We start from the raw sequence: 14,899 nt of genomic DNA on the forward strand, positions 1-14,899 counted from the left end.
GTGTTTCAATTATGCACAAAATCACCTTCATCCTTCCATTAGTTTTTTAAAACCGGTACCGTGACACTTGTGGGGGTCGTAGAGCAAAACGGAGAACACCATCGTTTTTGTGAGAGTCTCCCCTTTCCATTGCTTGGTAGTAGTTTAGTTTGTAGGTCAAACCATTCGTACGCTACAGATGTTTACGTGAGAAGACCGATTTCAGGATGTCTCATGGTCTCACAAAGACCGCTCTAGCTTTGCCATCTTTCACCGCGGATGCGGAAGTGTGACACTGGCGGATGCAGTGGATTGAGATGCATCCAATGCAAAAAAACAACTGAACTCTAGCTTAAACTGACACATTTTATTGGGATTTTTTTGTGATGTCACTTCGACTCTAGGAGGTTAAATTAAAATCACTTGGAGCTGATTTCCTGGTGTTTTTGCAGTGTTTTATGTCCAACAATGAACATATTGATACAATCTTCGGCAAAATCATTCCCGCAAAAATATTATTTGAAGATGATATATATATATATATATATATATATATATACATATATATATATATATATATATAATGTTAAATTATAGACAAAAAATGTTTTTAGTTTTTGTTCAGAAAACTTGGGGGGCCAAATAAAACCACCCACAGGCCAAATTTGGCCCGCAAGCCGCCAGTTGGGGAACCCTGGCATAGGCCGATTTACACGACAACATGAATTAACAAGTGGTCTTACAGTCGCCCAGCCTCTATTAATGTCAATGGTCTCTTGCCCTCCCCTTTTCTAGTGGTTGTTTACATGGGACCATGGATCTTTGCAGTACATAGTAGTATCAAAGATACTGATAACCTTTTATCTGTGGTAGAACCCACTGAAGGCAGTAGCGGTGTAAAACAGACAGGATTAATTATGTTCTTCTCTTCTTCTCTCTTCAGTTTCAATGGAAACATGACAATCACAGTTCACATTCGAAGCTGTGAGCAGCTCCTACTGGCCAAACTGGGTGTGAGAAGGCAAATGGCCATGTGCAAGCAGCGCTGGAAGGGACTGGGACTAACGACCGTCAATCAGCCCGTACACTCATAGCAAAGCAGCAAAATTGACTGACGTGTGTGTCTCTGTGTGCATGTGTGGGTGTGATTGTGTGTGTGTGTGTGTGTGTGTGTGTGTGTGTGTGTGTGTGTGTGTGTGTGTGTGTGTGTGTGTGTGTGTGTGTGTGTGTGTGTGTGTGTGTGTGTGTGTGAGAGAGAGAGAGACTGACTGGCATGCGTGCGTTTGTGTGTATTGACCAGGGCTGTGGTGCATTGTAGTTGCATTGCATGTGTGTGTACATGGTGTGCAATGCGCCTTCCATGCAACACAGAGCTGTGTCATGATAACACACACATTGTGCATGCTGTGTAATTCAGTCTTTAAAATTGCAAGGAAGAATTAAATAAAGTCAAGGTCTGATTCTGAAACTTTTTAATCTCATTGTCTGCCGTCTTCTGATCTATCATTTCATGATAAATGCGTATTAATTATTGTATTTTCAACCCAAAGGACATGACTGTGAAGTGTGAGTACTGAAACATGGGACAATATAACGTGAATATGCTAGTTAGCTTTTTAAAGCAGTCTGCTGTACCCTTATAGATGTTGTCATAGATAATATTCTTGAAGATGGTTTACAAGACGTTGACTCAGCAACAACAAGTGGCTGTCTCAGATTGGTCCATCAAACATTGGATTAGACATTGTGTTCTGTCTATGGTCTTAGTAACTGCTTCCCAAATGGCACCATATTCCCTACATAGTGCACTACTTTTGAGAAGAGCCCTACGGGTCCTGCTCATAAATACTGCACTATATAGGGAATAGGGTGTCATTTGGGACTCACCGTAAGCTCTGCCAGGCTTCCTGACTGGAACAAGTAGACATGTAACTGGAGGTGGAGGAGAAATGAGGCAGGCTGAATTGGAAATGAGGGCTTACGGTTTATTTTACAGTCCGAAGTTTACTTGCTATTTACTAAGAGTCGCAAGCTACCGTAACTACATAGTAATTAGCTAACAAATTACTCTCATTTCTTTTGAAATTCACTGAAGTGCCTCAACATATAAAGTGGTTCCTGCTTGCTAGGCAGTTAGATGCCAATTCTCAGTGAATAGTGATGTAAAATAAGGGATACTTCCCATATTTCTCTTACATCCTATTTCATTTCTTACACCCTTCTAGTCATTTTTAATCCCCCGTTTTGGGTTTAGCAGGGACATCCTAACAGGTCTCCAGTAGCAGGAGGCATACAGGGCCTGAAGGAGCTACAGTAAATATAATCTAACTGTAAACACATCTAAACTGACATTGATTTGACATCCAGTGTTGATGTTCTCATTCAAAACACATTTAAAAGCCATTTTAAAACTGGCATATTCCACCCCGCAGAATCTACCCCTGGCCCTTTAACTTGTTCTGTAAATGGGGCTTCGAATGGATTCAAATGTATGTGAGTCCTTTCTGGCTTCTCAGGCTATTCCAACCCATCTTCATTAGCTAGATGCAAGCCTGATATCATTACCCAGCAATCTGCATTCCATTGTAGGACTGGTACATAAGCAAGTCCCATACAACAAACTGCACCCCTACCCCCTCCAATCCCCTCCTACCACAGCTCAAAGAAATGGTTGTTAGTCAAGTAAGGAGAAATTACACAGCCTCCCCCATATACAAACATACACTGTATTGTATTTTTTATAAACAACAACACACATATTTATAATGAGATCCACATAGTCATGTTGAAAATGACTCCCAAGAATGAAAATCCAATTATAAAATAAACACTGTAGATTAATTGACTTACTTGTGTTTATGATTTAGATGTTATTAACGTTGCAGATCATTCCTTTCCCAATTTCCTTCTCCCTATTCCACTCAATCTACCCTGCGCTGCACATTTCAACATTACCTACATGGCCCACAGCAGGTTGACGTTTATTGGGATGAGTCTTGTCCTGGAGGCAGGCAGAACTGGGTGATTTCTGCTAGATAGGCCAGCTGCAGAGTCAGTTTTTTTTTGCTCAATATTACATAAATAAAGGTAGAAAATATTGACAGCCTCAAAATGCTTTTAAAATATTTTTCGAAAATGTTTGGATTAATAAAAAAATATTTCCCAAGAAAAATAAATCAAACATGAAATGAAGACGTTTAATAAATGTAATAGACGCCGTTCTAGAACCCTTGAGTCCGCAGCTACAGCAATAGGAGGATTCATTGACAACATAATGTGTGTACCGACTTTTCCCCTGCCTGTGCTCTTTCTCTTTGGTGTCTCAACACAGACCCATGCAGACCAAGACCAGCCTTGCAGCACTTTATGCTAAGTTAATTTACCCAAATAGACCTACATCCACAGCGCCACCTTATATCAACAGCTTCGTTAATGGAAACCTACTGATCCATAACAGTGGTGGTGCTAGACGTTGGCTGGAGGGCCAAGCAGGTATGAATGTTAATATCACTGATCGATCACAGGATTTGCAAGGAGGCATACGCCGGTGTGTTTAATTATAATTGCGTCAGGGTGGTCGGGAGGGGGTTGCGGCAGTGTTATGGCAGGCCTCGTGTATTTGACTAGGGTCACATCTCGTTCTCACCTTGCAAGTGTAATGCTATATTAAATGCCACTCATGTTAAGTGTTGTTGTGTTCTGTTGAACCCCCTCCTGTCCTGAATGATGTAGTCACGGCATAATATAAAGGTTAAATTGAAAATTGTCCCTTCAAACAAGCTAGAGAAACCCGGCAATGATTGATATCCCTCCTCATAACAGGGAAATAAATGTTAGCAGAGTAGACCCCATGTTTAAACTCCTGCATACAATATATGAATATAATGTATTTTAATGGAGTGCCTGGATTAAATATGGACTATATCAATCTCAGGAGAATTTAAAAGGTCATTGGGAAAGATTAAGTTTGGCGAGGGCTCAGCCTGGATTATTTCAACCTCATGATAATTGCCTTCAATCACAACAAGGGTTGAAGCGGCTGAGTACCAGCTGTGACATGTGCCCTTTACCCTGTTCATTGCTTTGACACTTTCACTAACCCAAAACATTGTAGAGATTATTACCTTTTAATCTTAATAGTTTATGATGATATCACACTCCCTTCAGTTTTATCAGATTTCTCATACAGTCAGCATACTCTGTATTATCCTGTCCTTAAAATAGGCAAGATATTATATAGATTATAGATATTATATAGATTATAGATATTATATAGATTATAGATATTATATAGATTATAGATATTAAATAGGTGAATCATTATTTTCACAGACCTTCGTAACAGAACGTCCTACTTTATGAATAAAGCGTAATGTAAACATGTATGCCTTGGGACAACACTATGAACAGTGTACAAGTTTCTTTTGAATGTAGACTAATGTATATTTACTATAATCAGCTAGGATCCACAGCACAATACTTGACCTCTCTATGTTATTTAATCACAGGACAAGTCAATAAAATATCCCCTTGCACAAAAGGGCAGTCTTTCGATCTCTCCATTTACTAATTCAGATATGGAGGAGAAACCATCCAGTCTTTCAGATGTAGTCTCACTCTCTTTGTAGTCAAGACTGTGACACTCACAGGGTCCAGAAGTGCAGGTTGAGGTGTTGGGGCTCCAGAACGTGTATGTGGGGATCTGTTGTACCACTATGTGGGGGTCTGAAGCCCAGCAGAGGGGGGTCTGGGGTGGAGAGGATGTAGTCAATACTGAATTTAATTTCCGGTTCTGGTTTCCCCTGGCAGTTTGGGTTGAGGGGGTTGTGGTGACCTGGTCTGTGGGCAGGGCTGATGGAGCAGAAGGAGTCCGGGTTGGGGTTAGGATCGGACCGCCTGGTGGAGCCACTTTGTTGGTTGTTGATGTTGTTATTGTTGTTGTTGTTTACTGGAAGGAAAGGCTCCCCAGGCTCTCTGAAACCAATCTTCATGTTGCGTCGGCGCCGGCGACGGCGAAAGTTGCCGTTCTCAAAGAGGTCGAGCATGGACTCACAACCGGTGGCGAAGGTCCAGTAGTTGCCTTTCCCCTTGTCATTTCCCTCTGTGCGGGGAACCTGGAGGGAAAATGAAAAAACACACCAAGAAGAAAAAATAAATAAACCCATCATTTTTTTAGATCACGCTCAAATGTGAATTCTACACACAGTACTGTAATGAAACAGTGTTATGACTGTTACCATTTTTGCTGATATTGTGTGCAAAAAAGTATTTGCTTACAATTCATACAGTCGATTGGTAAATGTGTATGTAAATGTGTATGCCTGTCTTTACTGTCACCTTATTATTGTAATACATTTTCTAAGTTTCATACAATATTTAATCAATGAGGATAAAATATTATAGTCTTCTATATTATTCTGACTGATATCAAGTGAAACTTGTATCGAAGATTGTGATAACATTTGTACTCTGATAATGATTCTTAATCAAATGATCAAATATCATCACACAACATGTGATAAAATGTCCCTTACCTTAACAAAGCAGCTGTTGAGAGAGAGGTTGTGTCGTATGGAGTTTTGCCATGCCCTCTGGTTGGACCTGTAGTGGATAAAGGAAACACTACTCTGTCAAACTGAATTTGTGGAAGGTATCCAGAAAATGTCTGTTGAATAGACATGTGAAGCTCCTGACCGGTAGTAGGGAAAGCGCTTCATGATGAACTCATAGATCCCTGACAGGGTGACCCGGTGCTCTGGACTCTGCTGGATGGCCATTGCTATCAACGCTATGTAACTGAGGAGAAAGGGCAGACAGAAAGTTACAAAAAGTAAAATGATTTATTTGTTGGTTTTCACATTGAAATTCACAAGAACATGGTTGGAGAGTAACTGATTACATGCCTCTTAAGGGGAAAGTAATCCAAAAGTACCTGAAAGTAATCAGGTTACATTACTGAATTTTGGTAATCCAAAAGTGACGTTACTGATTAAAATTTGGGACAGGTAACTAGTAACTGTAACAGATTACATTTAGAAAGTAACCTACCCAACCCTGACCAAGAATGTATTGATAAAACGGATTCAAATTATATTCAAGGAAACTGGTTTAATATTCTTAATTATGATACTAATTTAATTTGGATATTGGTTGAAATACCACAATCTGATTAAAATAATACAACAATATTTGGTTATTTGAAATAAAGAAAATAAGGAAACTGAGAATCTGGCTGGTCTATAGCCTACTTATAATTGACTTTGTTTTGTTTCTTATAGGTTAATCTCTTTAACAGAATGTAAACTAATCCAGTAAAATGTTTTTAATGTGTTGCATTACATTCCTTTGGGATTTATATTATGGTCTATAAAATACCAAAATAATTGACATTTCTTTAGTACTTTTTTTACACATTAAAACTAACTAAACATAATGTCATATTTTAATATATAATTTATAATAGCTTAGATCATGAATAATGCTAATAACAATACTTGATAATTATATTATCAATTCATAAGCCTATATTAATCATAAGCATTCTACCTGTAAGCAGGTCGACACATCTTCTTGTCTTCATCCGTGCTGCAGGAAGGATATCCATCTCCATCATAGTTGAAGCAGTTATATGGATACTGTGAGTTATCAAACATGTCTACACTTCCACACTGGCTATTATCGGACTGCTTCATCTAATTAACAAATAAAGGTGAGTTTTTACCACCCTCCAAATTCCAACAAAAGCAGACACTTGTTTCCTTTACAGTGAATGTCAACGGTCTTCTACTCTAGCATACTCTACTCATAGTGGTAGCTACTGAGAATGAAGTCTACCTTCTCCCTCGTTGATGACTGGGTCCCAAGGAACCCCCACTCTCCTCCTGACTGGTTGACTGTTGGTCCCCAGCTACTGTAGGCTAGGCTAGCGCCGATAAGACATGCCATGCACCAAATGACTTGGCCAGCCCAACAAATGCTGTCTGCTTGAATGTCTGAACCCGGGGCGTGATCAACTGGTAGCTAGACTAATCTCTGTCTCACTTTGAATCTGGGTGGTCTATAGCCTACTTAGAATTGACTTTGTTTTGTTTCTTATAGGTTAATCTACCTTACAGAATTTAAACTAATCAAATTCTAGCAAACCTCACATCTCCATCGCTCTCTTTCTATTGTTTGTCTTCAGCCTAACTCTTTAAAAAGTGTGTTGTGTCAAGATTATACTTTTTTCTGTCCAATGTTGTTTTTGTGTGTGTGTGTGGGGGGGGGGGGGGGGGGGGGGGGGGGGGTTCCTTGTGTTTTAGTCAACAAGGAGAGTTTTGTAGATGCAGTCTATAACGCTGTATAATGACCGCAAATTGTGTTTCCGTGAAACAGGGGATGTGTGTTCAGACAGGCTCCTAAAGGGGCATGTAGGTCTCTCCAGGCAGCTGACACAGACCGGAGAAAACAGCCCGTGGGCTCGAGGCCTCCATGTGTGGTCTGCTGGGATCCAGTAGATTAATTGTTGTAGCGGCCCTTTGTGTGATTATATCGATGCGACCAGAACCGTTTTAAAACGCAATTCTGTGTTTACAAATGAATACTAATGGGGCAACGAAGTGTCAACACCCAGGTCAATTTTAAAGAGATTGAACATTTTAGATGTCTATGTCCAAATAAAAAGAGTCCTATTCTCAGATCATGTAATTGTGCATTTTCCAAATGAATAAAACGTTCAAGTAATGGCATGAAAAATGTGCCCAACCATATGCTGGCAGCCTAGGTATGGTGCATTAGGAACGTTTTCAGAAAGTATTCAGACCCTTATCCTTATTCTAAAAAATATCAAATAGGTTTTTCCCCCCTCATCAATCTACACACAATACCCCATAACAGGTTTAGCCATTTTTGCAAATTTATAAAAAATATGAAACATAATATTTACGTAAGTATTCAGACCCTTAATTCAATACTTTGTTGAAGCACCTTTGGCAGCGATTACAGCCTTGAGTCTTCTTGGGTATGACGCTACAAGCTTGGCACACCTGTATTTGGGGAGTTTCCCCCATTCCTCTCTGCAGATCCTCTCAAGCTCTGTCAGGTTGGATGTGGAGTGTTGCTGCATAGCTATTTCCAGGTTTCTCCAGAGATGTTCGATCGGGTTTAAGTCCGAGCTCTGGCTGGGCTAGTCAAGGACATTCAGAGTCTTGTTCGGAAGCACTCCCGTGCTGTCTTGGCTGTGTGCTTAGGGTTGTTGTCCTGTTGGAAGGTGAACCTTTGCCCCAGTCTGAGGTCCTGAGCACTCTGGAGCAGGTTTTCATCAATGATCTCTCTGTACTTTGCTCCGTTCATCTTTTCCTCTATCCTGACTAGTCTCCCAGTCCCTGCCACTGAAAACATCCCCACAGCATGATGCTTCACCATAGGGATGGTTGCAGGTTTCCTCCAGACGTGATGCCTGCCATTCAGACCAAAGAGTTCCTTCTTGGTTTTATTAGAGCAGATCATCTTGTTTCTCATGGTCTGAGAGTCTATAGGTGCCTTTTGGCAAACTCCAAGCAGGCTGACACGTGCCATTTACTGAGGAGTGGCTTCCGTATGGCCACTCTATCATAAAGGCCTGATTGGTGGAGTGCTGCAGAGATGGTTGTCCTTCTGGAAGGTTCTCCCATCTCCACAGAGGAACTCTGGAGCTCTGTCAGAGTGACCATTGGGTTCTTGGCCAGCTCTAGGAAGAGTCTTGGTGGTTCCAGACTTCTTCCATTTAAGAATGATGGAGGCCACTGTGTTCTTGGGAACCTTCAATGCTGCAGAAATATTTTGGTACCCTTCCCCAGATCTGTGCCTCAACACAATCCTGTGTCGGAGCTCTACGGACAATTCCTTCGACCTCATGGATTGAATTTTGCTCTGACATGCACTGTCAACTGTGGGACCTTATGTAGACAGGTGTGTGCCTCTTCCAAATCATGTCCAATCAATTGAATTTACCACAGATGGACTCCAATCAAGTTGCAGAAACATCTCAAGGATAATCAATTGAAACAGGATGCACCTGAGCTCAATTTTGAGTCTCATAGCAAAGGGTCTGAAGACTTACAGTAACAGTCAAAAGTTTTGGCACATTCAAGGGTTTTTCTTTATTTTTATTATTTTATACATTGTAGAATAATAGTGAAGATATCAAAACTATGAAATAACACATATAACTACATCATGTAGTAACCAAAAAAGTGTCAAACAAATCAAAATATATCAAAGTAGCCACCCTTTCTTTGCCTTGATGAACTCTTTTGCACACTCTTGGCATTCTCTCAACTAGCTTCACCTGGAATGTTTTTCCAACAGGGGCGGCAGGGTAGCCTAGTGGTTAGAGCGTTGGACTAGTAACTGGAAGGTTGCGAGTTCAAGCTGACAAGGTACAAATCTGCCGTTCTGCCCCTGAACAGGGGGAAAATAAGAATTTGTTCTTAACTGACTTGCCTGGTAAAATAAATAAAAAACAGTCTTGAAGAGCACTTGTTGGCTGCTTTTCCTTCCCTCTGCAGTCCAACTCATCCCAAACCATCTCAATTGGTTGAGGTCGAGTGATTGTGGATGCCATGTCTTCTGATGCAGCACTCAGAGTAATCACTCTCCCTCTTGGCCAAATAGCCCTTACACAGCCTGGAGGTGTGTTTGGTCATTGTATTGTTGAAAAACAAATGAAAGTCCCGCTAATCGCAAAATAGATGGGATGCCGCTGCAGAATGCTATGGTAGCCATTCTGGTTAAGTGTACCTTGAATTCTAAATAAATCCCTGACAGTGTCATCATCAAAGCACCCCCACACCATCACACTTCCTCCTCCATGCTTCACAGTGGGAACCACACATGCGGAGATCATCCGTTCACCTACTCTGCGTCTCACAAAGACACGTGGGTTGGAACCAAAAATCTAAAATTTGGACTCATCAGACCAAAGGAGAAATTTCCACCAGTCTAATGTCTACTGCTCGTGTTTCTTGGCCCAAGTAAGTCTCTTCTTCTTATTGGTGTCCTTTAGTAGCGGTTCCTTGCAGCAATTCGACCACGAAGGCCTAATTCACAGTCTCCTCTGAACAGTTGATGTTGATGTCACGTCCTGACCTTAGTTCCTTTTTATGTCTCTGTTTTAGTGTGGTCAGGGCCTGAGTTGGGGTGGGCATTTGATGTTTTTGGTCTATGTTTTGTATTTCTGCTTTTGGCCTGGTATGGTTCCCAATCAGAGGCAGCTGTCAATCGTTGTCTCTGATTGAGAACCATACTAAGGTAGCCTGTGTTCCCACTATGATTTGTGGGTAGTTGTTTTCTGTTTTGTGTATTCACCTGACAGAACTGTTTCGTTTCTTCCTTTCACTTTGTTATTTTGTTTCGTGTGTTCAGTCTAATAAATGAACATGGACACTTACCACGCTACATATTGGTCCGATCCTTCCTACTCCTCCTCAGGTCTTCCTTTCCTGTGGAGGTCCTCATGAGAGCCAGTTTCATCATAGCGCTTGTTGTTTTTTTGCGACTGCACTTGAAGATACTTTCAAAGTTCTTGAATGGTTCCATATTGACTGACCATCATGTCTTAAACTAATGATGGACTGTTGTTTCTCTTTGCTTATTTAAGCTGTTCTTGCTATAATACGGACTTGGTATTTTACTAAATAGGGCTGTCTTTTGTATACAACCCCTACCTTGTCACAACACAACTGATTGGCTCAAACGCATTAAGAAGGAAAGAAATTGACAGGCACACCAATTGACAGGCACACTGTCAATTGAAATGCATTCCAGGTGACTACCTCATGAAGCTGGTTGAGAGAATGTCAAAATTGTGCAAAGCTGTCGTCAAGGCAAAGGGTGGCTACTTTGAAGAATCTCAAATGTAAAATATATTTTGATTTGTTGAACACTTTTTTGGTTACTACATGATTCCATATGTGTTATTTCATAGTTTTGTTGTCTTCACTATTATTGTACAATGTAGAAAATAGCAAAAAGATTGGTTCGTCTTCCTCAAAATTATTTAGCAAATAAAGTGATTAGCCAGTTATTCTAATTGCAATAACTGATTATCTATTCTAAACATGCCAGTACACTAATTCCCTTTCTTTAGTGATGCAGTGAAATCAACTGCACCGCCGTCTTCTGGAGCAAATCCAGGGCATGGTGTACCACCCACATTTTCAAACAAAGAGTCACTATCATAGAATTACAACCTCAACCAGATTCCAAAACTATGTCCATTCTATTCTATTCTATGGTCACTCCATCGGAGCAGTGCAGAGGAAAGAGGGTGGGCGCAGGATCAGATAAGGCGTCCTGTTTAGTCGGATTCCTGGTTTATTCCCATGACGATGATTCCTCTGCTATCCCGTCTGCGGTCAGGCTGATTACCCTAGTTAGGCCTGTGGTCTCTGTCTATTAGATGTTTGTCTCAGACAGCATCCCAAATAGCACCCTATTACCTTTACAGTGCAATACTTTTGACCAGGGCACAAAGGGTTAAAATGAGTGCACAATATAGGGAATAGGGTGCTATTTGAGTCGTAAACTCAGACTGGGCTTCCTCCATTCAGTCCTATGGATGTGTTTATAAAGCATAGCGGAGGCTTTTACGGGGGCCAGGGAAAGGTTATCAAAATAAAAAGACTGTAAACATGTTGATGTTGGGGTGCTGTAGTAGACATCATTACTGTACTTATATGTATTCAATTCACTTGATTGTGTCAATTAAGCTACAGATGAGGCACTGTACTCTGAACGTATGGACACATAGATATTAGACATATTTGTTTTCTGTAAGACTTGACTGTTTCTGTGGTGCCTACAAGGATCAGAATCAAGTCAAGAGTATTTTGCCCCGTCTCAATCATTATTGGATCTATTTTTCTAACTTTGAGATATATAACTGATGAGGTTAAATGACACATTTAAATGCACATCTTGTTTAATTGCACCTTTACAAACCTCCACATAAACCGTCCATACATACAGTATCAACCAGACAGACCTAAGGAGACACAGATAAAAACAGGATGGGATGGATGGAGTATACTCACAGAACTCCCCACCTAATGTATATAGCTTTATATCAGGAATTCATATTTTCCTGCAATTACTCTCTTAGTAATGATCCCAAACGTTCAAGTAGTTCTATCATTGCACAGGCACTAGGTTTATCTACTGCAGTGGGGGCTGGTGGGAGGAGCTATAGGAGGATGGGCTCATTGTAATGGCTGAAAATGGAATAGATGGAGTCAGAAATGTGGGTTCTATATGTTTAATGTTTTTGATACTGTTCCATTTATTCCATTCCAGCCATTACAATGAGTCCGTCCTCCTTTAGCTCCTCCCACCAGCCTCCAATGATCTATATATTGACTTTAAGTAGCAATAACTGAAATGTTTTCTCCAGCAAAGCAGATCTGTCATTTGAAAGTTAAGAAATGTACATCCTGAATATCTGTAGACCACATTTCCATCTGGACATCAGACATTCATCACACTCTAAAGGAACCATCATCATACAAAACCCTGGTGTCACGTTTAGCTTCTTAGTACCATAATAGAGGACTACTTTTAAATCTTAACTTCATCCTCAAATCAATAAAATAATCTACAAGCAGAAGAAAAATAAGAAACAAAAGTACAAAGGAATAATCTGAATAATTGTGGTAATATAAACATAGATTTGAACATACATTTTGATTTGATTTAGTTCCACCAATGATTAATGGGTCTGTGAATTGTGATACAGCTCTGGACTGGTGCAGTTCTTGAAAAGTCAAAAGAGCCTAAATTGGACTCAGCCTACTGTACCCTGGTTAGGTTTTGACACAGTTCAAACAGAATCCACAAGCGATTCAGATTCCTTTCCACTAACATTGAACAAAAAGTTCAAATTTATTGACAAAGGACATTGCTATTTGTAGACGCACTAGTGCTACCCTCTACCTGACAAACGTTGAACTGTGACCACTTTGTGGCAGGGGTAACTAATAAATACTCTCGGAACAGGTTGCATTTGAAAGATGAAAAGCAGAAGACACAATTTGCAGTAAACCGGCACTCCAATCAAATATATTTATAAAAAAACACATCGACAACAACGTAAAACAACAGAAGTAATTAAACAATTAGCAATAAAACATTTTTCTTAATTAAGACAGAGTCGATCTCCTCCAATAGGCATGTTGTTTACAGGCATTTGACAGGTCCCAACAATGCGTATAAACACACATGATTCAGGTGACAACAGAAGGAATAATATCAGTCTTGGAATTCACTGAATTCAAAAATCTCTTCTGAACAAGACAAACATCTCTCAAGACTTTCATGGTCTGTAGCGCTGTGGTGGGCAATAAGGGGCCTATGGTGATAGCGTCCACATTTGTTCAATCCAGTCCAGTTAAGTCCAATCCACCCTAGTTCCGGCCAGTGCGATTCAGTCCAATCCAGTCTAGTCTATTCTAGAACGGTTCAGGCCTCGCAGCTACCTCCCCCTGGGTGATGTGTGCCCCCACTCCCTCTCCCCTGCCAGGTCATCCTCCACAACATTACTATAGCCCTCCTTCACGATGCAGTCTGCCAGGACGTTGAGTGTGTGGTGTAGTCGTCTGTCCATAGCCTTCAGGTGTGGCTGGATGAGAATGGGTGTCAGTTTGTCCCTCAGCAGAGACTCAGACATCAGACCACTCAGCTGGTACTCCTCCTTCGCCAGCAGCTGCAGACGCAGGTGGGTCGACTTCTTCACTCTGGAAGGACAGGAGGGAATGGAGGAAGTTCATTAATGCTGTTTGATTACAACTTCATATAAAGTCATCAACTTATGATAAGTGAAAACTCAGGTTAAGTGCATTGCAGTTCACCAGTCCCATTTCAAGTAAATTCAAACAAAGAAAAGTGCTCGACAACTATGACAAAAATACAACAAAAGGGCTTAACAAGAAAATCTTCCAAAATTAGTCATTCGAGGCAGAAAGGATTTGGAGCACTCAACAAAAAAAGAAGAGATTAATTTCTAAAAAAGTTTCAATAGGAGACAGAATGCAATCGGATCATCATCTAATTGGCATTCACATAACTCTTATAGAATTTCCACGTGGACATTGGAAATTTAATCAAAGTTTACTGGAGGACAATTTATTTTTTAACTATAACCTAATAATTCATAATTGAATTTTTCCAGTACAATATAGGTTCAGCAAATCACCTTATTGTTTGGGATACCTTTAAAATGTACCTTCAGAGGTCATTCAATTCAATGTTCATCAATAATAAAAAAGCAGTTTCTTGCGAAAGAGACAAGACTAACAAGGGAAATACATGAACGAATAGTACAGGTAGATAGCAAAAAAATGATACTACAGTACAGAGATACAAAATATGTTGAGGAAAAATAAAAAGAACTGGAGGAACTTATTCAAGAACGATCTAATGTAATCTATTACAAAAATAAAGCAAACTGGATGGAATATTGAGAAAAATGCACCAAATTATTCCTGAATCTCCAACACAAGAACGCTAACAAAAGGAATTTGCAGAAACTCGTTACTGAAGACGGAGTCATCTATGACTCCAAATTATATTTTAAAAGAGGAAGCTAAATATTTTAAGCAGATGTTCTCTTTTCTGTTTCATCCTCACCCACTTAATGACGATTACTGTAAGGAATTCTATCCAAATAAACAAAAAATAGAACATTAACAAATGTACATAAAGATCAATACAAGGACCAAATTACAGAGAATAACTTTTTGAAGCTATTAAATCCTTTCAGTCTGGAAAAATCCCAGGGCTTGATGGTATACCGGTAGAGTTATATCAAGCCTTTTTAGATATACTCAAAGCTCCATTGTTAGCTTGTTTTAACTACTCCTATAGAAATGGTAGTCTGTCAGGTACTCAACAGGAAGGTCTGATTTCA

The 14,899-nt window shown here is 40.1% G+C and overlaps 2 protein-coding genes across 2 annotated transcripts in view; both read right to left on the reverse strand.

Moving 5' to 3' along the window:
- Window positions 1-2,356: 2,356 nt before the first annotated feature.
- On the reverse strand, window positions 2,357-6,877 carry LOC110503134 (forkhead box protein L3-like). The gene is made up of 4 exons (XM_036960673.1): window positions 6,526-6,877; window positions 5,674-5,775; window positions 5,514-5,580; window positions 2,357-5,093 (listed from the first exon to the last, which is right to left on the reverse strand). Exons 1-4 carry the CDS (start codon window positions 6,669-6,671, stop codon window positions 4,623-4,625), a joined length of 786 nt encoding a protein of 261 aa, XP_036816568.1. The 5' UTR covers window positions 6,672-6,877; the 3' UTR covers window positions 2,357-4,622.
- Window positions 6,878-11,902: 5,025 nt separating this feature from the next.
- LOC110502911 (extracellular serine/threonine protein kinase FAM20C) overlaps window positions 11,903-14,899 on the reverse strand; it is a 109,043-nt gene continuing 106,046 nt past the window's right edge. Inside the window, exon 9 of the mRNA XM_036960674.1 lies at window positions 11,903-13,727. Coding sequence (XP_036816569.1) covers window positions 13,466-13,727 — 262 coding nt within the window. The 3' untranslated portion in view covers window positions 11,903-13,465. The remainder of the gene's footprint in view (window positions 13,728-14,899) is intronic.

Source organism: Oncorhynchus mykiss, chromosome 23 (assembly GCF_013265735.2).
Source record: "Oncorhynchus mykiss isolate Arlee chromosome 23, USDA_OmykA_1.1, whole genome shotgun sequence".
NCBI lineage: Eukaryota > Metazoa > Chordata > Actinopteri > Salmoniformes > Salmonidae > Oncorhynchus > Oncorhynchus mykiss.